This window comes from Caretta caretta, chromosome 8 (assembly GCF_965140235.1).
Source record: "Caretta caretta isolate rCarCar2 chromosome 8, rCarCar1.hap1, whole genome shotgun sequence".
In the NCBI taxonomy this organism is placed as follows: Eukaryota; Metazoa; Chordata; order Testudines; family Cheloniidae; genus Caretta; species Caretta caretta.
In genome coordinates, this window is record NC_134213.1 from 50710468 (window position 1) to 50735013 (window position 24546).

Here is a 24546-nt window from a genome sequence, read left to right on the forward strand (position 1 = left end):
GCTGCCAGCAGCTCCACTACTTCAATCTTTTCAAATGACTTGGCATTTTGCTTTTCTCTCTCTACAGTGGGCGCGCTAGTCTCACTATTTTTTAGGCCTTCTGCAAATATGATCATGGTTGAATGTACAGCAACAAAACTTCTAAGAAGAAAATGAAGCAGCCATGCAGAGGTTTTTTTTTTTTTTTTTTAAATTCACATGGAAGAAAAGTCTCCAGTAACTCCTCTTCCTTTTCCCAGATCCGTGCCCCAACAGCAGGGTTTTGGCTAGCCACACAATCACTGCTTAAAGGCTGCCGTGTGCCTCACTATTGTGACAAGAAGCTATATTGGTCACTGCTGGAGAATCACGACTCAATGGAGTTATAGAAAAGTCAAAAACATGGTAACTCCCTCTTAGCCAAGGGAATTCACCGACTGTAGATGCAGCCACTTTGCCTCATGCAACCATCAATGCACTACTAGAAACACCTTAATTAGAACATTAATATGCAGACAAACCTGAAGCCATGGCCCTTGCAAAGACGAAAATGGTACTGCTTGGTGACTGCACTTTACCTGGTAGACCTTTGATCTCTGTCCTGTGAACCCATCCCACAGGATGACTGTGCCTTCATAGTCACTGCTGGCTAACAGGTTCTTGTGGTAGCTACTCCAGCTGATACAGCTTTAAAAAGAGAAAATCCCAAACAATCTTACTTTAAACTATATTCTATACACCTTAAAAATAATTATTGCAATAGCTCAAGTCAATTAGGATCTTTGCTTTGGGCTGTCCCAAAGTACACAATCTTGAATCAGTTGCCTTTTATTAAAATAATCAGAAAAGGAAAAAACAAAAAGCATCAGAAACTTGGAAAAATTTTCAGCATACAAACTACACAAGTGTTTTTAATGTCTGTTATGCAGTTTACCATCTCAAGATATTATTTGCAACTTATATAATGTTTTATGCTGTTTAATGCTCTGTTTCTAGGATATATGTGTTTGCACTTGCACAGAGACCCAGAATTTTAAAAAAGGAAAAACATTTTAACCTTTTAGCTCCTTAAAAGCCACAATTTAAACCATGATGCCAAAAGCAGAAGTCCACTAATGCAATCTACAGCTGTAAGATATACAACTACATTGGTACCAAAGGATTAAAAAAAAAAGCAAGGAGACTATGACCTCTTTGACACAGAAGAAACAGACTATTCATTGCATTCTCAATTTAAAGAGTGCCCTCCTCTGTCACTTGAGAAAGGAAGGTTTGAGGGAGATCTCTAAACAGGGATCAGAGAAAATACATAGGTTGTGTTTGTATTTTATATTGAATTGAGCAGTCCTGAAGGATATAGCATCGGATTAATATGGAAGAGTGAAACCTTCTAACAGGTACAACATGGACAATAATAGAGCCAGCTTCCTCTTACTGGTCTGGGAATATGCTTCAAGCCTGGTGTCCAAAAATATTTCAATAAGGGTAAGAGAATTTAGAACACACAGTCACCCAATTTTTGGCCCATCTGGTGTGAAAAAGTGCCAGTTGTCAACTGTGACGCATGTAAGAGGAACTGAACGGACACTGATCCATTTCACATAGGTCACCAAATAGCTATGAGAGATTATTATAACTAGCTTAGATTATTACAGTCTTGATAAATCAGTCAGTCTATGCTAGCATTCCCATTGTTGCTGGAACGGTGTGAATGCAACGCAGGGAAATTTCTCTAAAACCGGCAGCCCAGATAGGGTCTTAGAGACTGAGTCACCATAACCCAGTTAGGGTATGTCTACTGTAGGAAAACAGGTGATGTTTTGAAGTGCGTTCGCTAGCATGTTTTAATTAACATGTTTTTTTTTTAAAATGCTATCTATAGCCTTATACACACACAGGGTTTAAGGCTTTTAAAAATGTGATTGCTAACCTGCCATTTTCTGTGTTGTTCTCAGTGTCCATTTCTTTCTCTCTATCATACGTCAACCCTTATATTATCTCTTCCACTTCTTTCCCTCCCCCATGCAGAACACCTCCTTTCTAATCTATCCCATCAATCTCACTCCTTCCACCCACCCAACCACATCTGCATCCCTGTTCACACCCTCATCTCCACCTCTTCACTCATTTGTACCACCCCCTTCATTTTTAGATTTTTCAAGCCTTAGCAGCCAGAAAACTGAACTAAGATGTAGAGTACTAATTTTAGAGGCAATGCCCAGGCAAGAATTCAAGCCACTCTTCAACACCAGCTGCTAAGAAAGAATGAAGCTTAACTGTATCTTCAGAACAGTAGCAAGCTTTTAATTAGAAAACATGTATGCCTCTGGTCCTTATAGTTGCAAAGGACCTTCAAAATGTGAATGATGCAGTGACACCTGCCTGAATCAGCAAACAGGTTGAAACAATGAAGAGAACTATCCTGTTCATTTAAAAACCCGTTAACTCTGAAGCCTAAGGACAACCATAAAACGAAGAAATTGCTGTACTAGAGCAAATTAGAACTATCTAGTCCAATATCCTGTTTCTGATAGTGGTAAGTACCAACAGCTTTAGAAAAACATTCAAGAAACTTTATAGTAGGAATTTATAGCATAATCTACCCACAGGGAAAATTCCTTCCTAACCGCCAACAGATGAGTGACTTGTGCCCTGAAGCACAATTTAAAATGTCAGCATTAATTATTTCACTGCTAATCAAATCATGTAAGAAAGGAGAAGGACAACCATATAATGAAAGCTCTGATCTATTGTGAGCTGCATGTTATATCTGTATAACAAGTGGGTGGAACTTGGGAAAGTACCACCCATAATTCTTTTCTTCCAATCTAACTCCTGGAGAAAGACAAGACAAAAGTGTTGGGCTTCCTCTAGGATGCCATCCTAGGACCCTGCTCAAGGGCTCTACCTTTTGCCACCTCCAGCTGGTAGGTGAATAAAAATCTGCTTTCCTCTCTCCTAGTTGCAGAGTGAGACTGACGTCGTTCTTGTCAGTTTCACTCCTGCCCACAACATTGGTTTTAGTAGCAATGAAAAAACTGACTAGAAGCTGGTCTGTTTTAAGTCTCATATGTCATACATCTTTAAACACAATCCTTCAAAAAAATTAAAGGGTCATAATCGACAAAAACAAATAATTTTCTTCATCTTCCTGACTTGATTCTCCCCTCACCATCACCAAGCTTCTTTTAGATCTTTAACAACCTGGAATGTTCTATTAAACAGTACAATGCATGAGGTTTTGTGTAACTTATCATTAGACTAACTTTTATGAAACAAAAAGAAAAGGAGTACTTGTGGCACCTTAGAGACTAACCAATTTATTTGAGCATGAGCTTTCATGAGCTACAGCTCACTTAAATGCATCCAATGAAGTGAGCTGTAGCTCACAAAAGCTCATGCTCAAATATATTGGTTAGTCTCTAAGGTGCCACAAGTCCTCCTTTTCTTTTTGCGAATACAGACTAACACGGCTGCTGCTCTGAAACCTGTTTTTATGAAACGATATACTCAAGGGATATATCAGCCTAATAGAACAGCTCTTCCTCCAGGTGTGTTGAGAGCTTTCTTCATTCTTAAAGCTTCCTTTTAAAATCTAGAAATAGTCACATCATCGTGTTCAGATGTCCTTACTATTTGAGCTGCTGTATTTTTTGATAGTACTCACAGGAAAAAAGGCTATCAGTATAAATCTCCATTCCTGGGAGATTAACTAGCAGAAACAATCTCACACAAGGTACATCTGAAGAGAACTAGTTGTCAACTGCTAGCTTGCTTTCATGAACTGAGCATCAGATCTGCACCGTAGGGCTTGTCTACAGAGCCTGCAGTTTAGTCTTCTTTAAACAGAACTACATTAATACAAACTATATACCTTTTTGTTCATGCCCACAGCATCCACATGGGAGAGTTACAGCCCAACACATTAGCTCACACTGTAATTCACACCCCCATAGTCCAAACTGTGGGCCATGTAGACAGCCTGAGATTCCGATCTTAAAAAGACTTGTGCACCGGGTGCTTCACTTTACACACAGTAGCCCCATTTACCTGAATGGGGACTACTCACACAGTGTGAAAAGTGAAAGAGAGAGAGAGAGAGAGAATAGTTCTGTGTGGTAAGTACATTAATTGAGTTCCAGGTAGAAGCCTTACATGCTCAAACATTTCAGCTGTAAGCCTGGCTTCTGAAAGACAATGCAAATGACAGCATGACCGAACGCTGCAGTGGCACAGAAGTAAAACTACTATTAAAATAATTTTTTAAAATACATTTTAGCTGTTTAACCAAACCCTAGCTAAGGTAGCAGACAAATGGTTTTGGAGAAAAACTCAGCAAACAATATGACATGACAGAAGGGGAGACAGCTCTGAGATGATTATTCCAATAAGTGAAAGCGAAGGGAATTCAATGCTACAAATCCTTACATCACATTTGGTCCAAACATTCTGTGTCTCATCAGAGTGTGTGAGATTCCAAGGTGATTATTTTCTAAAGGGCTCCAACAGCAATGGAAAGAGTGTCCACATGGACCCAGTGAGTAGGGAATCTAGATTGAGAATTGTAGCTTAACTTTATTTTGATGCTTTCAAAACCTTACAGTAATGAGCACATCACTTGTGATTACGATGGGACAGCCATACATGTGATTTATGTATGAAAATAAAAACACATCTTAGGAATAATTTTTAAAACAAAAAATAACCTATTCTTGTGGTTTTTGCTTTTACTGCAGTTGACTAAAGAGATGCAGCTGATTTTGGAGTTGGGGTACCATTTATCACAGAGCACTGCTGCTGCAAACATACACTGTGTGTGAACATGCAGAATATTAAAGATGTGTTTCATAAATGTTTTCCTACCCACATTTTGTATGCTGCCTACTGTAGATCAGGCAGCCATGAGACTAGTTTCTCTTTTTGTTGAACTCTAAGTCTTCACATTTCTCTCAACCTATGGCAAAGCAACAATTCTGCCTCCTGAATAAATCACAGAAGCAGAGCAAGCATTAGCTGCTACCTGTTCATCCCTTTCTCTCCCTCTTTCCCTTCTCCCTCTGCAGCAAGGAGAAGGAGAGGTTATCGCCTGTCATAGCTAGGGACATTGCAAATCGTAATTAGATCACAGGAAGCGGTTTATAGTTACTACACAATGCTAGGATTTGTTCCTTGTACTGAGGCTATGAATCTGTAAATGGGATTTTTAGAAGGATTTATGTCATCATCTGTTTTTCTTGGAAGCATTTAATACTTCTAGGGGGAGCTGTGCAAATTTAACAAAAAATGCAAGTGCTTATTTCCTCCCTATTCTTAAAGATCAGAAAGCCCATATAGGCAAGAATGCATTTAGGAAGCAGGTGGGAGAAAGGTGGGTGGGTGAGAGAGACACACACACACACAGACAGACACAGCTGGTTTAAGGGCCCAGCTCCAAAAAGGTTTACAATGAATTACTCCGAGTGAAGCAGAATCTTTCAACAAGCACCCAGCTGGCACTCAGCACTGGGCAAGGGCTTCCCTTTTCATAGCTGTTCTAAAACACCAGACTTGCTCTTGGCCAGACATGAGTCCTCACAAATGCAGTCACATGCCTGCTTCCATAAATACCCATCACAGCCACTGTTTACAAAACAGTACCAGCTTTTTTTTTTTGGGGGGGGGGGGGGGGGTTGGGGTGGCGCCAAGCTTTGGACAAGGTTAATAGGTCAATTTAGCATAAGTTTCCTATAATGTTAAATTCAGAAGGCAAAAAAACCCCAAACCCTGCAGAAGTGCAGTTTATTGTTATGTGAAGAAAAGGAATGGAATGTACAGGGAAACTTTAATAAACTCATCTTCATAGATCAATTTCACTATAAGAATTTTCACTGGAACTGCAAATTGCATCTCACTGACCATTTTGTAACTTCATTCTACCACACCAATATGCCTCCATAGCATGTGTATTAGTAGGTTGTTCACACATAACTGGAAAACTTTATGAAGCGTGAAGTTAACTGTCAATTGTCTTCAAACTACCTGTGAAGTCACCACTATGTTCCACTTGATGATATTAGAGCACCATTTCTTAAATGCTGCCACCAGAGGCTTTTCTTGCCGCCACCGCCTCCTAGGCAGTGATTGGGGCGGGGGGAGAGAAGGAGTTGCGGGGAGTAGGCAGCCAGTGAGAGTTCCCTACTTTCAGCTCTTGTGGGGCGGGTGGCAGGTTCTGGTCACGCAGCTTCCGGCTCACCACTCCCCCAATCACCTTTGGCCCCCACTGCCTCCTCTGGCCCTAGCCTCACCACCCCCTGCCCTTGGCCAGAGCTGTCCCATCCATAGGATGGACCCGGATAACCGTCCCAGGCCCTGCGGTTCAGGGAGACGTGTGTGTGTGGGGGGGGGGGGGGGGGGTGTTGCAGGGTAGGGCAGCCTGGGGGACTAGCAGGGGATCTGGCATTGGCAGCACTAGCCCTGGCATTTATTTCCTTTTCTTGCCCACAGCCCCCTGGACTCGGGCTTAGGCTCTGCAGCAGCAGCGATTGACCTGTCCCAGCCCAATCTGCTGGCTCCCAGAGTCACCTGCCGCCACAGGGTCCTAGCACCGCCCCCCCCCACCACTTGTGCCAGGGCAGGTTGACCCTGACCCTACCCTTCCGCCTCGGATGGACTCTTCCCTTTTGCGGCGGGACCCTCCACCAGCACAGGAGGTCCCCTTGTCCCTAGCACACATGAGTACCAGCCAGTAGTCTCCATCTTCCCTCGCCATCGTCCAGCCCTGGTGTCCCCCCAGTACCACACACCTCCCCCTTCTACTGGGGTCCTCCGGTGCCCCTTCCAGGCCAAGGCCAGCCCTTATCACCTCCCTACCTAAGGGGTCCTCTTTGCCTTTCAGCTCTCCAGCCTTCGGGTTCCCCTCCCTGCAGTACCAGGACCTGGGATCCCACAACTCTGCTCTCTCCACCACCCGCCAGGCTGGGGTCCTCCATCCATCTGCTTTTCCGCTTCCCCACCCCCTTCTAGCCCCCAGAAAAAACAGATCTTAGAGCCCCTCCTCCATGCTGGAGGGTCCTGGTGTCCCCCAACACCATGGCACATATAAGCCCTACTAAGAGCCACCCACTTCCCGAGACATGGGCTCTCCGTGTTAAGACTGTTTAATTACATTTTTAAAAAATCCACAGAGGGTAGCAAGACCATATGCACTGGGAAGTGAGTTTCCTGCAAGGAAGTCCAGGAAGGTGGATTTCAGAAGGTAAGTGGAGTGACACTGATCGTGAACGGTGAGTTTTTTTTTTTTAAATTATATGAACTTCATTACAATTATAAAAAAGAACTACAATATAACATATTATAATTATACAGCTGGTGCTATCAATATTTAACTTGTGGCCAGCAGCTACCCTTGAAGTTCACTGTAACCAGATTTCACCTGTATAAAACATGTTAAGGGGAGGCCCCATACAGGCTGATTTGCCCTGGGCCTTGCCCCCCCCACCCCCGGGATGGCCCTGCCCCTGGCCCCCGCAGCCTACCCCATCACTGGGCTCTGGCCATGGGACTTCAGGCTCTAGCCCCAACCGCACGATGGCAGGCCCCCACCCGGACCCAAGGCACTGGCCATGCCTCCATCCCCCCACATTGCCCGACTCCCACTGCTGCCTCCTTCAACCCCCCCATCCATCGCCGCTGGCCCCTACTGCCTCCCTACCCACCTCCCCATCCAGGGCTTAATTTGTCCCTCGGCTTGCTGTGAAAAAGTGATATTTGTGTGTTTCTTAATATCACTTTTCACTGCCTCCCAGCTAGCAAGTCTATTTCTGTGATACATGATATTAACATACAAATGTCACTTTTCACAGCAGACTTACTAGCTAGCAAGTCTTTAAAAAAGCAACCAAAAAAAGCAAAAGCAGCAGCAGCAACAAAAGACAAGAACATGCAAAAGACCTTATTTTTGTTTCTATTCTGTTTGAGTCCAAGAAAGAAGAGACACAACTGTACATTATTTTTAATATTGAGTTTGCAAAAAACCCTACATAAATAAACTACAATGATTTGGCCACATATACATGCATATTTGTTTTTCCTGAAGTTAAGAGTTTTATGAAAAATTGTCAGGGTGGCCACCGGTAAGAGTTGGTGGCTGCACTCTGAGGCCACCAAAAATTTTGTTGGGAGAACCCCTGTATTAGAGTATGGCTCACTTATACATTTATACATAAATGTCTAAAAACAATTTGGGGATGAGAACATTCTGTAACGTAGTTTTCCCACTACAAAATATAGTTCCTAGAAAGAAAATAGTAGCAACAAGGATAATGCCACCAGGTGCCCTCACCCTGGCTTTAAGAACTTCAGCGGAATTCTTTTTTTTTAATGTAACAGACAGATTTCCTGCTCTTTTTGGTGAGATCCCAACCACACACCATTACAGTTGATGTATGGTTGTGACATCTAAAAAAAGACCCAACTGGCAAATCAGAACATGGGTTTGGACAATCGTTCTCTCTACTTAAACTATGAAGATGCATTAAATCTGAGCTTATTGTAAAGCAGTTCAAGTTATTTAGGTTTTTATTAAATATGGATTTTTGGATAATATGTTACTAAACAATACAAGTGTGGTCTTCTCTACACCAATGTTCTCTACACCAATGTTCCTGCTTGCCGGGGGCTAAGATTCGCAATGTGACGGAGAGACTGCCGAGACTCATCAAGCCCTCGGATCGCTACCCCTTCCTGCTTCTCCACGTGGGCACCAATGATACTGCCAAGAATGACCTTGAGCAGATCACTGCAGACTACGTGGCTCTGGGAAGAAGGATAAAGGAGTTTGAGGCGCAGGTGGTGTTCTCGTCCATCCTCCCCGTGGAAGGAAAAGGCCTGGGTAGTGACCGTCGAATTGTGGAAGTCAACGAATGGCTATGCAGGTGGTGTCGGAGAGAAGGCTTTGGATTCTTTGACCATGGGATGGTGTTCCATGAAGGAGGAGTGCTGGGCAGAGACGGGCTCCACCTTACGAAGAGAGGGAAGAGCATCTTTGCGAGCAGGCTGCCTAACCTAGTGAGGAGGGCTTTAAACTAGGTTCACCAGAGGAAGGAGACCAAAGCCCTGAGGTAAGTGGGAAAGCAGGATACCGGGAGGAAGCACAGGCAGGAATGTCTGTGAGGGGAGGGCTCCTGCCTCATACTGAGAATGAGGGGCGATCAGCAGGTTATCTCAAGTGCTTATATACAAATGCACAAAGCCTTGGAAACAAGCAGGGAGAACTGGAGGTCCTGGTGATGTCAAGGAATTATGACGTGATTGGAATAACAGACACTTGGTGGGATAACTCACATGACTGGAGTACTGTCATGGATGGTTATAAACTGTTCAGGAAGGATAGGCAGGGCAGAAAAGGTGGGGGAGTAGCACTGTATGTAAGGGAGCAGTATGACTGCTCAGAGCTCCGGTACGATACTGCAGAAAAACCTGAGTGTCTCTGGATTAAGTTTAGAAGTGTGAGCAACAGGAGTGATGTAGTGGTGGGAGTCTGCTATAGACCACCGGACCAGGGGGATGAGGTGGATGAGGCTTTCTTCCGGCAGCTCGTGGAAGCTACTAGATCGCATGCCCTGGTTCTCATGGGTGACTTTAATTTTCCTGATATCTGCTGGGAGAGCAGTACAGCGGTGCATAGACAATCCAGGAAGTTTTTGGAAAGTGTAGGGGACAATTTCCGAGTGCAAGTGCTAGAGGAGCCAACTAGGGGGGGAGCTTTTCTTGACCTGCTGCTCACAAACCGGGAAGAATTAGTAGGGGAAGCAAAAGTGGATGGGAATCTGGGAGGCAGTGACCATGAGATGGTTGAGTTCAGGATCCTAACACAGGGAAGAAAGGTAAGCAGCAGGATACGGACCCTGGACTTCAGGAAAGCAGACTTCGACTCCCTCAGGGAACGGATGGGTAGGATCCCCTGGGGGACTAACATGAAGGGGAAAGGAGTCCAGGAGAGCTGGCTGTATTTCAAGGAATCCCTGTTGAGGTTACAGGGACAAACCATCCCGATGAGTCGAAAGAATAGTAAATATGGCAGGCGACCAGCTTGGCTTAACGGTGAAATCCTAGCAGATCTTAAGCATAAAAAAGAAGCTTACAAGAAGTGGAAGGTTGGACATATGACCAGGGAAGAGTATAAAAATATTGCTCGGGCATGTAGGAATGAAATTAGGAGGGCCAAATCGCACCTGGAGCTGCAGCTAGCAAGAGATGTCAAGAGTAACAAGAAGTGTTTCTTCAGGTATGTTGGCAACAAGAAGAAAGCCAAGGAAAGTGTGGGCCCCTTACTGAATGAGGGAGGCAACCTAGTGACGGAGGATGTGGAAAAAGCTAATGTGCTCAATGCTTTTTTTGCCTCTGTCTTCACGAACAAGGTCAGCTCCCAGACTGCTGCGCTGGGCATCACAACATGGGGAATAGATGGCCAGCCCTCAGTGGAGAAAGAGGTGGTTAGGGACTATTTAGAAAAACTGGACGTGCACAAGTCCATGGGGCCGGATGAGTTGCATCCGAGAGTGCTGAAGGAACTGGCGGCTGTGATTGCAGAGCCATTGGCCATTATCTTTGAAAACTCGTGGCGAACGGGGGAAGTCCCGGATGACTGGACAAAGGCTAATGTAGTGCCAATCTTTAAAAAAGGGAAGAAGGAGGATCCTGGGAACTACAGGCCAGTAAGCCTCACTTCAGTCCCTGGAAAAATCATGGAGCAGGTCCTCAAAGAATCAATCCTGAAGCACTTACATGAGAGGAAAGTGATCAGGAACAGTCAGCATGGATTCACCAAGGGAAGGTCATGCCTGACTAATCTAATCGCCTTCTATGATGAGATTACTGGTTCTGTGGATGAAGGGAAAGCAGTGGATGTACTGTATCTTGACTTTATCAAAGCTTTTGACACGGTCTCCCACAGTATTCTTGTCAGCAAGTTAAGGAAGTATGGGCTGGATGAATGCACTATAAGGTGGGTAGAAAGTTGGCTAAATTGTCGGGCTCAACGGGTAGTGATCAATGGCTCCATGTCTAGTTGGCGGCCGGTGTCAAGTGGAGTGCCCCAGGGGTCAGTCCTGTGGCCGGTTTTGTTCAATATCTTCATAAATGATCTAGAGGATGGTGTGGATTGCACTCTCAGCAAATTTGCGGATGATACTAAACTGGGAGGAGTGGTAGATACGCTGGAGGGGAGGGATAGGATACAGAGGGCCCTAGACAAATAGGAGGATTGGGCCAAAAGAAATCTGATGAGGTTCAATAAGGATAAGTGCAGGGTCCTGCACTTAGGACGGAAGAACCCAATGCACAGCTACAGACTAGGGGCCGAATGGCTAGGCAGCAGTTCTGCAGAAAAGGACCTAGGGGTGACAGTGGACGAGGAGCTGGATATGAGTCAGCAGTGTGCCCTTGTTGCCAAGAAGGCCAATGGCATTTTGGGATGTATAAGTAGGGGCATAGCGAGCAGATCGAGGGACGTGATCATCCCCCTCTATTCGACATTGGTGAGGCCTCATCTGGAGTACTGTGTCCAGTTTTGGGCCCCACACTACAAGAAGGACGTGGATAAATTGGAGAGAGTCCAGCGAAGGGCAACAAAAATGATTAGGGGTTTGGAACACATGACTTATGAGGAGAGGCTGAGGGAACTGGGATTGTTTAGTCTGCAGAAGAGAAGAATGAGGGGGGATCTGATAGCTGCTTTCAACTACCTGAGAGGTAGTTCCACGGAGGATGGTTCTAGACTATTCTCAGTGGTGGAAGAGGACAGGACAAGAAGTAATGGTCTCAAGTTGCAGGGGGGGGAGGTTTAGGTTGGATATTAGGAAAAACTTTTTTACTAGGAGGGTGGTGAAACACTGGAATGCGTTGCCTAGGGAGGTGGTGGAATCTCCTTCCTTAGAGGTTTTTAAGGTCAGGCTTGACAAAGCCCTGGCTGGGATGATTTAATTGGGTATAGATCCTGCTTTTGAGCAGGGGGTTGGACTAGATGACCTCCTGAGGTCCCTTCCAACCCTGATATTCTATGATTCCTCCAAGCCAAGCAATTTAGAATCGCAATTTATTATCTGTGCCAGAGTGCAAGAGTGAGTGTTGGCATAGATAATGGGCACACCAAGAGTGCATTTGGTCAATGATCACCAATCATCATCTATCAAAACTAATAGCACCCCAGTGCTGGAGGGAGTTGATGGGTTAAGAAGCTGCCAAATGACAAATGCATTTGTTTAGGAGGAAGGGGGGAAACAGAGCAAGGAAATGAAATAAAGGGACCTTCTCCTCCCACCCACGCTTACAGAGTGCCAGGGAACTTTACTTTAAATTTTAATTTGGTCACATCTCTGGGTGTACACGCACATATATAAATATAGCAAATATGGGAAAAGAAAAAATCTTGAAGCTGTGAAAAGTGTCTCATCTCATGCACAAAGTTGACATGGTAGACATCCCTAAATGCATTAATGTGGCTCTCTCCTCACTGGAGGCTGGCAGAGAAGCAAGAGTAAACAATTACCTTCTACTGAGAAGATTGTCAGGGTTAGATTATCAAATTTAGAAGTAGTGAGTTCAGTTTGGAAGTAGTCTCAGAGGAATAGAAAAACATCAAATACACTTTAAAGCTCTCTTTCTGCTTGAAGTGCAATAAGAGCACCTAATCCACTGCTAGATTCCCAAACAAACATGTTGAAACTTAGTTTCAGTGACATTATGCTAACATTCCCACCAAAAAAAAGTTATTGTCCTTATGAAAATTCCATACCTTTAGAAAATCATAATGTTTTAAAGCCTGGTAAGAAACAGTTTATGGAACCAACCAGCTCCCCACAGTTCTATAATCCTTCAATCATCTACCAATTTACATTGCCCACCCAGGAAGGCGGAAACAATTGATTTTGTTAGGGGGAGAAAATGGCAGATCAATGAACATTTAAAACAGTTGGGTTTAAAATATAAACCTCAATGTTAGAGGTTCTAGACCAATCAATGCTGATTTCTCTCAAAAGACTGGTTTTATTGAGCTCTGTAGAGAATATCTCAGTCGTTAAAGATAGAAAAGACATAGTATAGCCACGATAGGCCCAAACATCACCTCTTGTACATTTCACCAGCATGTTGTTCCCCCTTCGCCCTAAACTGGTTTTTTTAGACAGCAAGTTCTTTGGATCAGAGTGTGCCTTCTTGTACATTTGTACAATGCCTAGCAAACACTGGGTTTTGAAAGGAATATAGTCCCATTCTTCAGAAGTCTGTATGTTTTCTCGTAGTAATACAATATGTTGCAGTAGAAGAATACTTCTCTAAATAGAATCGGATTGACTGTCTGATGTTATGAAGTGTACTGATTATGCAGTGTGAGGTTGTATTGTGTAAATTTGTATTGTGTAACATCCATAGCTTCCTGTTGCAACACCGTAGTATGTGTTCGTGTTCTACTGGAAACTGTTCCAATGGATAGAAAACGGGATTTTATAATTAAAATTTGATCGTTTTAGTGTCGCATGTGTTTTTGTTAATTTTAGAAGGTAAAAATATAGGCTGGGGAGTCAGAAGAAGTTCAGTAAGGCGACCGATACATGAAGATTTATACTATTGTGATGAGTTTCAGAGTAACAGCCGTGTTAGTCTGTATTCGCAAAAAGAAAAGGAGTACTTGTGGCACCTTAGAGAAGTGAGCTGTAGCTTACGAAAGCTTATGCTCAAATAAATTGGTTAGTCTCTAAGGTGCCACAAGTACTCCTTTTCTTTTTACTATTGTGATGAATTGGTTTGATCCTTCCAGTTTTCCCCCCCCAGACTTTAATGTATGTTTTTGAAAGGGTTAGAATTTTTGTATTAAAATATAATTTTAAGGTGTTAACTGGATTCTATGGAAATATTTTCAACGAAAATTCCAACAGCTTGTTTGGGAATTTCCCTGGGTTTTTTTGTGTATGTTAGTAAGCAAGCACGAAATGACTAAATTGAGTTGAGGCATCAGGAGTCCAGGAAGGATGTTCTGCTCTGACAGATCTTACGATGACCACCAAAATGGGACCTCCCTCATGTAGATGTTAACAAGTCCATATGAAAAGCATGTGGGGGGGTGGAGAAATATCACACCGAGGACTAGGTATATCTCAGTGGGATGGAGGGGAATTGAGTAAGCAAGGCTCCTAGCCATGGGGGTACACGGGAGACTTTAAGCATTTTAAAGCTCTTTAAATTTATGTCCCTTCCAGTGTATTGTCATTCACAACTACTCCTCCCCACCTGTGGCTCAGCAGGTCATTTTTAATAAAAATGAATGTTTGGAAATACTATTACACTACAAATAGTAAAATAATAAAGAATCAGGGTTTTCCTCAATCTGCTGAAAAAGAAAAAGCAGAATGATAAACTACGTGCTGCTTAAGTCAAGACAAAAAGGGAACTGTACCTAGTTAAATAGGTCTCCTTTAAGAAGGTTAGTCCTTCTGTATAAGGAGGACAATTTCCCAGTTCCTCATTTCTTTCTGGTCTAAGCTCTAGGCACTTCCCCTGTAGAACAGGGTAAGTTCGGAAGTGAGAGAACACAAACTTCCTCTTCATCTCAGAGAGGCTCCTCACTCCTCTACCGTTCCTTGAAAAATCATAGCATGGGATGAACACCCCCCTGTGACAAGTTCATTATACATCAGTGCAATTTTTTCACTAACATTCATTCCTTAGAATGGCTACTGCCACTCCATGCCAATGGAGGGGGGAGGTCTCTTTCAATTGAGAAGGAATCTTTCAGTGGGTGGCTGGTGAGAGATCATCATTCACACCAACCACAATGAGCCAATGCAATAACAATGGTTTCAGCACCTGTAGAAGCAGCGGGTCAGAGCACTGAGTAATCCACATAGTATTTCTGCCATTATGAAGATATTATTGCCATTAATATTTCCTTCACTAAGCCTCTTTTCATAGAGGCTCTGAAGAGCCAAACAGCCTCTGACAACCCACTTCCTCAAATGAAATGGGATCTGAACAAACAATGGTTACAGACTCTGGAACAAATATGGTGCAAATTAATTATACTCCCATCCTTCCCAAGCCCTGAACCACGGTGATACCCACTGTGCAATATCTTTATTCTGAAGCCTCCTCCCTAAACCATACTACCTTTCCTCTCCTTTCTTTTTTAGTAACATATATTCTTCAAAGCCCAGATCAATTCCTTCATCTGGAATCTTGACCAGGCTGTTTATAAACTCTTTTTACAGAGTAGCTTTTTTGCTGAATACAACTCTCTCAAGAAAGAGCTAATCATTCAATTACACCACATGCCCCTTCTCCACTAGCTATGGCAATAAATCTTTGGGTATTTTTAATGCAATGTCTGGGTATGAGGATCTGACATTACAGTCCGTGTAATTTTATGTGAACTGAGAGAGTGCCTGAACTGCCCACCACCAGTCTGAATACAAATAAAGCTCTAATATAACTTTTCCATTTCCCCTTCACTAGCACAGTGCCAAGGATAAAGAAAGTAATGCTCTATTTACTGTGTGTAAGGGACACTAATTAACAGAGCATGCTGGGACTCTAGGCAAAGGCAATGCATACCTGATTTTGGAATTACAGGTCATTTCATTCTCAGGGTAATGAATGTCCACTGCGTCCTGAATGACTGTGCCGTACTCGTAGACTTTAATCTTCTTTGTCACCCCAGCAATAGCAAAATAGTCACAGTCCCGGTCGAATTCGATACTGAGGAGCAAAAGCAGAAATCAAGGACTACGTAAAACACATGCACTTATGAACAGGACATTTTACTGCCTGAATGATATCAGGATTTGGTACTTGGCTATTACAATTCTCCTTAAGAGTGCAGTTAGAAAAATATTTAACATTCTACCTATGCCAGGAGAAGTCAGTTGCTTCTAATGGGCTCAAACAGCATGGAGTTCCTATTCCTAGGCACAGCTGCATCAAGAGATCATGATATGCAAGCCCCACACCCAATTGATTTACTGAAAATGGACTTTTGTGGCTGCACAATATCCCTCCTGAAGATGGTACCTTTGTTCAGACATTTAAAATGTTTTTCATTTCAACTCTACATTACGATGCATCCAAATGTCAAAGCTGAGAGTTCACACTGGGAAGGTAGTAAAAAAATTTGACCACATGGTATATGAATAATATGCCACAGGATATTACTGATTGATTTCTTTTACAGTTAGACTCTGTTGCACCCATTGTCCCCTTTACTATGGTAGTTTGGATTTCCTAGGGTTAATGCAAAGCAAATTAGTACTCATGGTAAAGACCTCCAAACTCCCTGAGCAACAGGAAAATGAAAAATAGATCATCAAAACTATAAAAGCCACACACACAAGATGCTTTCTATCTAGTGCTGTTCTCGTGAACCAAGGAATTTTCTGTCTTGAAATGCTCGGCATGTTTGTAACAGATGTCAGTGGAGATGGAAGAAAAAGCAGTCACTTTATAATGAGGTTAACCCTTAAACCAGAAAGCCCTCTGATCACACATAAAAGACATCTGAAGGGAAGAAAGGGAGACTGGGTTATGAACAGTGAGCATCATTATCAAGCTAATATATTGGAAGGTCTTGAAAAGTGTACCAGATACTTAATCAGAGAAACTACAACTACTACCCAGAGGCAACTCCCTGGTGAAAAGCTGAGCACCCACCTCTCCAAACTACTGTGGGGAGAGAAGGGGAAGATGCAGGGATTCCTTCGAGGGTTGTCTCTTACAGACTGGTAGGATAGAAATGTGGAACTCCTTACTCTTGTCTGAAAGAAGGAAAACTCCCCCTGCAGACCTAGAGTCTCCCTGCTGCTATGACTGACAGTGGTATCACTCCCCACAGGCTCTCGGCTTATGTCATAGTATTCTTCCACTACTACCCCAGCTGCCTCATTTTGAGCTCTCCTTCCCAGTGAACAAAATTCAGTGCACGACTATGTGGTTTGCTCATCAGCTTTCCAAGCAACAGTAAGTGATGCTATTGTAACTGTCATTTTCATACTATGCTCCGTGTAGCAAAGTAAAATGACAACATATTAGTCAGTTTTCACTTTAATACAGTTGGGAAAAGCTCTGAGCAACCAGAGGCACTGAAGCCATCTTTCCACATACTTAAACAGCATTGCATCCTTTTACATTCTTTGCATGTTCAGAAGATTATCTTAGTGGCTAATGACTGGATTCCCTCCCACCAATGAAAGCTTACATACTGCAGAAGCTGATGGAATTGCACCCATTCAGCAAGGAAAATTTCCTTTGTGCCAATAGTGAGAGAATATGTAAATCCTTATAATTAAGATACTGTCAAGTTGTTGGGATTTTTTTTTTTAAATAAGAAACAATTACCCACCGATATGTGATTGGACTCTACAAATCATGGAACATTTTCTAACTTAATGTCTAAAATTAGGCATCTAGATCTCCCAAGCAGTGGCAAGGAATGGACACAATCCTTCATAGTTTCTTGCTGCCCACAGGGGAATCTGACTAGTCTTGTTTTAAACTACTGCTACTTGGTGGAACCCTAAGCAGCAGCAGCGAGGCCCTTGCGCACTTTGCATGCAGATTCAGGATGACATCAGAGTACCAGTTTGCACTCAATCTTTGAAACTGTAGAGCCATAAACTTAAAAGGGAACATGCTATCAAACTTTACATCTAGTCAGTTTAGTTTCAGGTTTACGCTTGCTCTCGACTCTACCAATGTGTGTGGATTTACATTAGCCCTGGTCTACACTAGGACTTTAGGTCGAATTTAGCAGCGTTAAATCGATGTAAACCTGCACCCGTCCACACAATGAAGCCCTTTATTTCGACTTAAAGGGCTCTTAAAACCGATTTCCTTACTCCACCCCTGACAAGTGGATTAGCGCTTAAATCGACGTTGCCGGCTCGAATTTGGGGTACTGTGGACACAATTCGATGGTATTGGCCTCCGGGAGCTATCCCAGAGTGCTCCATTATGACCGCTCTGGACAGCACTCTCAACTCAGATGCACTGGCCAGGTAGACAGGAAAAGAACCGCGAACTTTTGAATCTCATTTCCTGTTTGGCCAGCGTGGCAAGCTGCAGGTGACCATGCAGAGCTCATCAGCACAGGTGACCATGATGGAGTCCCAGAATCGCAAAAGAGCTCCAGCATGGACCGAACGGGAGGTACGGGATCTGATCGCTGTTTGGGGAGAGGAATCCGTGCTATCAGAACTCCGTTCCAGTTTTCGAAATGCCAAAACCTTTGTCAAAATCTCCCAGGGCATGAAGGACAGAGGCCATAACAGGGACCCGAAGCAGTGCCGCGTGAAACTGAAGGAGCTGAGGCAAGCCTACCAGAAAACCAGAGAGGCGAACAGCCGCTCCGGGTCAGAGCCCCAAACATGCCGCTTCTATGATGAGCTGCATGCCATTTTAGGGGGTTCAGCCACCACTACCCCAGCCGTGTTGTTTGACTCCTTCAACGGAGATGGAGGCAATACGGAAGCAGGTTTTGGGGACGAAGAAGATGATGATGATGAGGAGGTTGTAGATAGCTCACAGCAAGCAAGCGGAGAAACCGGTTTTCCCGACAGCCAGGAACTGTTTCTCACCCTAGACCTGGAGCCAGTACCCCCCGAACCCACCCAAGGCTGCCTCCTGGACCCAGCAGGCGGAGAAGGGACCTCTGGTGAGTGTACCTTTTAAAATACTATACATGGTTTAAAAGCAAGCATGTGAAAGGATTACTTTGCCCTGGCATTTGCGGTTCTCCTAGATGTAGTCCTAAAGCCTTTGCAAAAGGTTTCTGGGGAGGGCAGCCTTATTGCGTCCTTCATGGTAAGACACTTTACCACTCCAGGCCAGTAACACGTACTCGGGAATCATTGTAGAACAAAGCATTGCAGTGTATGTTTGCTGGCATTCAAACAACATCTGTTCTTTATCTCTCTGTGTTATCCTCAGGAGAGTGAGATATAATTCATGGTCACCTGGCTGAAATAGAGTGCTTTTCTTCAGGGGACACTCAGAGGAGCCCATTCCTGCTGGGCTATTTGCCTGTGGCTAAACAGAAATGTTCCCCGCTGTTAGCCACAGGGAGGGGGGAAGGTTGAGGGGGTAGTCACGCGGTGGGAGGAGGCAAAATGCGACCTTGTAACGAAAGCACATGTGCTATGTATGTAATGTTAACAGCAAGGTTTACCCTGAAAGAGTGTAGCCACTGTTTTATAAAATGTGTCTTTTTAAATACCGCTGTCCCTTTTTTTTTCTCCACCAGCTGCATGTGTTTCAATGATCACCGGATCTTCTCCTTCCCAGAGGCTAGCGAAGCTTAGAAAGAAAAAAAACGCACTCGCGATGAAATGTTCTCCGAGCTCATGCTGCCCTCCCACACTGACAGAGCACAGACGAATGCGTGGAGGCAAATAATGTCAGAGTGCAGGAAAGCACAAAATGACCGGGAGGAGAGGTGGCGGGCTGAAGACAGGGCTGAAGCTCAAATGTGGTGGCAGCGTGATGAGAGGAGGCAGGATTCAATGCTGAGGCTGCTGCAGGACCAAACCAGTATGCTCCAGTGTATGGTTGAGCTGCAGCAAAGGCAGCTGGAACACAGACTGCCACTGCAGCCCCTCTGTAACCAACCGCCCTCCTCCCCAAGTTCCATAGCCTCCACACCCAGACGCCCAAGAACGCAGTGGGGGGGCCTCCGGCCAACCAGCCACTCCACCACAGAGGATTGCCCAAAAAAAAAAGAAGGTTGTCATTCAATAACTTTTAAAGTTGTAAACTTTTAAAGTGCTGTGCTTAAAGTGCTGTGTGGCATTTTCCTTCCCTCCTCCACCACCCCTCCTGGGCTACCTTGGTAGTCATCCCCCTATTTGTGTGATGAATGAATAAAGAATGCATGAATGTGAAGCAACAATGACTTTATTGCCTCTGCAAGCAGTGATTGAAGGGAGGAGGGGCGGGTGGTTAGCTTACAGGGAAGTAGAGTGAACCAAGGGGCGGGAGGTTTCATCAAGGAGAAACAAACAGAACTTTCACACCGTAGCCTGGCCAGTCATGAAACTGGTTTTCAAAGCTTCTCTGATGCGTACCGCGCCCTCCTGTGCTCTTCTAACCGCCTTGGTGTCTGGCTGCGTGTAACCAGCAGCCAGGCGATTTGCCTCAACCTCCCACCCCGCCATAAACGTCTCCCCCTTACTCTCACAGATATTGTGGAGCACACAGCAAGCAGTAATAACAGTGGGAATATTGGTTTTGCTGAGGTCTAAGCGAGTCAGTAAACTGCGCCAGCGCGCCTTTAAACGTCCAAATGCACATTCTACCACCATTCTGCACTTGCTCAGCCTGTAGTTGAACAGCTCCTGACTACTGTCCAGGCTGCCTGTGTACGGCTTCATGAGCCATGTCATTAAGGGGTAGGCTGGGTCCCCAAGGATACATATAGGCATTTCAACGTCCCCAACAGTTATTTTCTGGTCTGGGAATAAAGTCCCTTCCTGCAGCTTTTGAAACAGACCAGAGTTCCTGAAGATGCGAGCATCATGCACCTTTCCCGGCCATCCCACGTTGATGTTGGTGAAACGTCCCTTGTGATCCACCAGAGCTTGCAGCACTATCGAAAAGTACCCCTTGCGGTTTATGTACTCGGCGGCTTGGTGCTCCGGTGCCACGATAGGGATATGGGTTCCGTCTATAGCCCCACCACAGTTAGGGAATCCCATTGCAGCAAAGCCATCCACTATGACCTGCACATTTCCCAGGGTCACTACCCTTGATATCAGCAGATCTTTGATTGCGTGGGCTACTTGCATCACAGCAGCCCCCACAGTAGATTTGCCCACTCCAAATTGATTCCCAACTGACCGGTAGCTGTCTGGTGTTGCAAGCTTCCACAGGGCTATCGCCACTCGCTTCTCAACTGTGAGGGCTGCTCTCATCTTGGTATTCATGCGCTTCAGGGCAGGGGAAAGCAAGTCACAAAGTTCCATGAAAGTGCCCTTACGCATGCAAAAGTTTCGCAGCCACTGGGAATCGTCCCAGACCTGCAACACTATGCGGTCCCACCAGTCTGTGCTTGTTCCCCGAGCCCAGAATCGGCGTTCCATAGCATGAACCTTCCCAATTAGCACCATGATGCATGCACTGGCAGGGCCCATGCTTTCAGAGAAACCTGTGTCCATGTCCTGATCACTCACGTGACCGCGCTGACGTCGCCTCCTCGCCCGGTATCGCTTTGCCAGGTTCTGGTGCTGCATATACTGCTGGATAATGCGTGTGGTGTTTAATGTGCTCCTAATTGCCAAAGTGAGCTGAGCGGCCTCCATGCTTGCCTTGGTATGGCGTCTGCACAGAAAAAAGGCATGGAACAATTGTCTGCCGTTGCTCTGACGGAGGGAGGGGCGACTGACGACACGGCTTACAGGGTTGGCTTCAGGGAGCTAAAATCAACAAAGGGGGTGTCTTTACATCAAGGAGTATTTCAGGCAGGACTTCACGGAGGGTTCCAATAAGAAATGGTGCACCTAAGTTATCGTTCTTATTGGAACAAGGAGGTTAGCCTGGCCTCTGATTGATACATGGCTAGATTTACCTCGCTGCACCTTCTCTGTGAGTGACTGCAGTGTGACCTAGAGGAATGAGTCCCCTAGACAGGGGAGGGGGCGAAGCAAATGAGTACAAAACAAATCTGGTCTATTTCTTGTTTTGACCCACTCCATCTATCTTTTACATCTTTGGCTGGCAGCAGACGGTGCAGAAGGACTGCATGCCATCCACATCTCATGGCTGCTCGGCAGAAGATGGTACAATACGACTACTAGCCATCCTCATCTCTTGCCTGCCTGGCAGAAGATGGTACAGTACGACTGCTAGCAGTCCGTATCGCCTGCCCGCTCACCATAAGACGGTTCAATAGGACTGACTGCAGGACTAAAGAGAATGACCTGGTCAAATCACTCCAAATTTAGTCCCTGCGCCCATGTCTGCCCAGGCGCTCCCAGCCGACGTGGCCAGGAGCACCTCGGACACGACGAGGACGACTACCAGTCGTATTGCACCGTCTGCTGCCAGAAGGCAAAGGGTTGCTGCTACTGTGCAGCAAAGCCGTACCGCGTCTGCCAGCACCCAGGAGACATAGGGTGACGGTTACCTGAGCGGGCTCCATGCTTGCCGTGGTATGGCGTCTGCACAGGTAACTCAGGAAAAAAGGCGCGAAACGATTGTCTGCCCTTGCTTTCACGGAGGGAGGGAGGGAACGGGGGCCTGACAATATGTACCCAGAACCACCCGCGACAATGTTTTAGCCCCATCAGGCATTGGGATCTCAACCCAGAATTCCAATGGGCAGCAGAGACTGCGGGAACTGTGGGATAGCTACCCACAGTGCAACGCTCCGGAAGTCGACTCTAGCCTCGGTACTGTGGAAGCGCTCCGCCGAGTTAATGCACTTAATGCACTTAGAGCATTTTCTGTGGAGACACACACACTCGAATATATAAAACTGATTTCTAAAAAACCGACTTCTATAAATTCGACCTTATTCCGTAGTGTAGACATACCCTTAGTTTCCTACTTTTAAAAGTGTTTTTCTTTCCTATTGCTATTGAAAGACCCTCACAACAAACAGTTCCATGAAAAACGGAGCCTGACCAGCCACAGATATCAGGACAGAGTGGCAAAACCCAGCCAGGGCCCCTCCCCTAGCCTTTTCCCAGACTTCAGAGGGAATCTCCAACCTTGGGTGTCCCAGACCTCAACAGAACACCCTCCCTGAACCAGGAGGATGGGTGGAGGGGAAGGGGAGGCGGGGGGAACACTCCTAGGGAACAGTCTGCTCACAGGAGCAGCACAGGCTGCCTGGCCAAAGCTGGAAGCAGCAGAAAGGAGGGGTGTGGCCAATATAGGCATTCCGCCAGGGTGGACCTCCTTGGGGGCACCTGACCCCAGAGGAACCCTCCTCCTCCAGCTACATGGGCTGGGAAATCACGGCAGCACTTCCAGAAGCAGGTTAATGGCCGAGAGGCACGATTAGTGAATATGGTCTGGCATTATTTTGGGTGAAAACGGGACAGGGCAAGATGATTTCTCGGGACTGGTTGTTTTTGCAGAAGTATCCTAGCCAAGCTGTTTTTTGCAGAACACTATGTCAAAGCAGTTCAGCATCGCACTGATACATCCACTCTCTCTGCCCCAAGAAAGAGGTTTACAACCAGACACCTATATAATGTTGCAATGGATTTATTTGTACCACAATCTTAATTGAACTGCTGTCTCAGCTACCGTTTGCTGCCCTGTGGATTCTAACACAACATAACTAAACTGATGGCAGCTATTCATCTACTTGGATTCAATTTATACCCTCAGTCTTCTGCTGCTAAAGGAGAAATATTACTATGTCTGGTGAAGGGCCAGGTTATTAAAACTGAAAATTCTGTTTTACCTGAGGAGATTTTGTTACGGTTAGCGGCACAAACTCGGACTAGTATTATTCCTATGCTACACATTTTTTCCTTCTTAAAGGTTATACCTTAGCCAATAAAATCAGTCGTTCAAGGTCTAAAAATTAATGTACCATTAAAAAACCTTTTCTTTAAAATAAAGAGCATGAGCACCAACCAGTGAAACTGATTCTCAGATCTCTGCCCTTCAAAGAGGCATTGCAGGGAAAAAACCAATGCAGAAGAAACTACCATCTGTACAGATGTTCATCTGTTGGGAGGGAGGGGAAAAATGTACACCTCTCCCCCTTTATTAAAGCATATAGCTGCATCTTGGCTTGAATTCTCCATCCGTAGTATATACAACAGTAGCTATTTACAGCTACTACAGTCCTACTGTGAAAAACTGAGTTTGCTGGCACAATGAAAAATAAAATGAAATGAAGTACAAGCTCGGCATTCTAATCAAATTGATTATTTACCATCAAGCAAAATAACCTTCGAGAGCATTTGCAAAGCTTCACTTCCCCCACCAGTCCTGACTATGACAGACAGCACACTGGCACAGTGAGAATTATTTCAGTGCTTTTTGCTCAGAACAGTCGATAGCATAAACACCAGAACACATCTAAGTAAGTTTAATTTGTGGTTTAAAAAAGTTTGCTTGGGCTGTGTGATAGAATACAGAAAGTAATTTGTATCTAACTAGCTTGACAGTCTCCCTTTCCACAAGTATTGGAAGTATGTTTTGTTTTAATATAAATTCTCACTCATGCATAGTTTATCTATAGGAAAAATCACAGGAGCTATAACAGTTCTTACATACCGTTTTTAAGCCACCATAGGATTAACCTTTCAGAGGGCCATGTTTCAGTTGCACATACAAAATGTATTTTTACAGTTGAAATAAATCTATTTGAACAATGGAAAGGTGTAATCAAGCAGTCGGAAACAAACTGTACTGTGTCAAAAAGGACATCAGGCAAGTGATTAAGCAGTAAGACAACAGACCATGAGATACAGCTGATTAATGCTTACCTCAGGTGCACTGAGAGCCACAAGTCCATCAATCAGCACTGCCCCACAGCCTGTTGGGTCATCTTATAATGACAGGAAAAATTTGGCTTTGGTGAATGTCTAT

At 44.7% G+C, this 24546-nt stretch overlaps 2 protein-coding genes across 5 annotated transcripts in view; one reads left to right on the top strand and one right to left on the bottom strand.

The window, feature by feature from the left end:
* Nucleotides 1-24546, bottom strand: part of COP1 (COP1 E3 ubiquitin ligase) — a 225155-nt gene that overhangs the window by 95829 nt on the left and 104780 nt on the right. For all 4 annotated transcript variants that reach the window (XM_048860296.2, XM_075131476.1, XM_048860294.2 and 1 more), the window contains exons 12-13: nucleotides 15562-15705; nucleotides 558-666 (exon numbers count right to left, since the gene is read on the bottom strand). In XM_048860296.2, coding sequence (XP_048716253.2) covers nucleotides 558-666; nucleotides 15562-15705 — 253 coding nt within the window. The remainder of the gene's footprint in view (nucleotides 1-557; nucleotides 667-15561; nucleotides 15706-24546) is intronic.
* Nucleotides 17798-19696, top strand: LOC142073095 (uncharacterized). Its single transcript, XM_075131970.1, has 2 exons — nucleotides 17798-18652; nucleotides 19241-19696. The coding sequence occupies exons 1-2, from the start codon at nucleotides 18070-18072 to the stop codon at nucleotides 19390-19392; spliced, it is 735 nt and encodes a 244-aa protein (XP_074988071.1). The 5' UTR covers nucleotides 17798-18069; the 3' UTR covers nucleotides 19393-19696.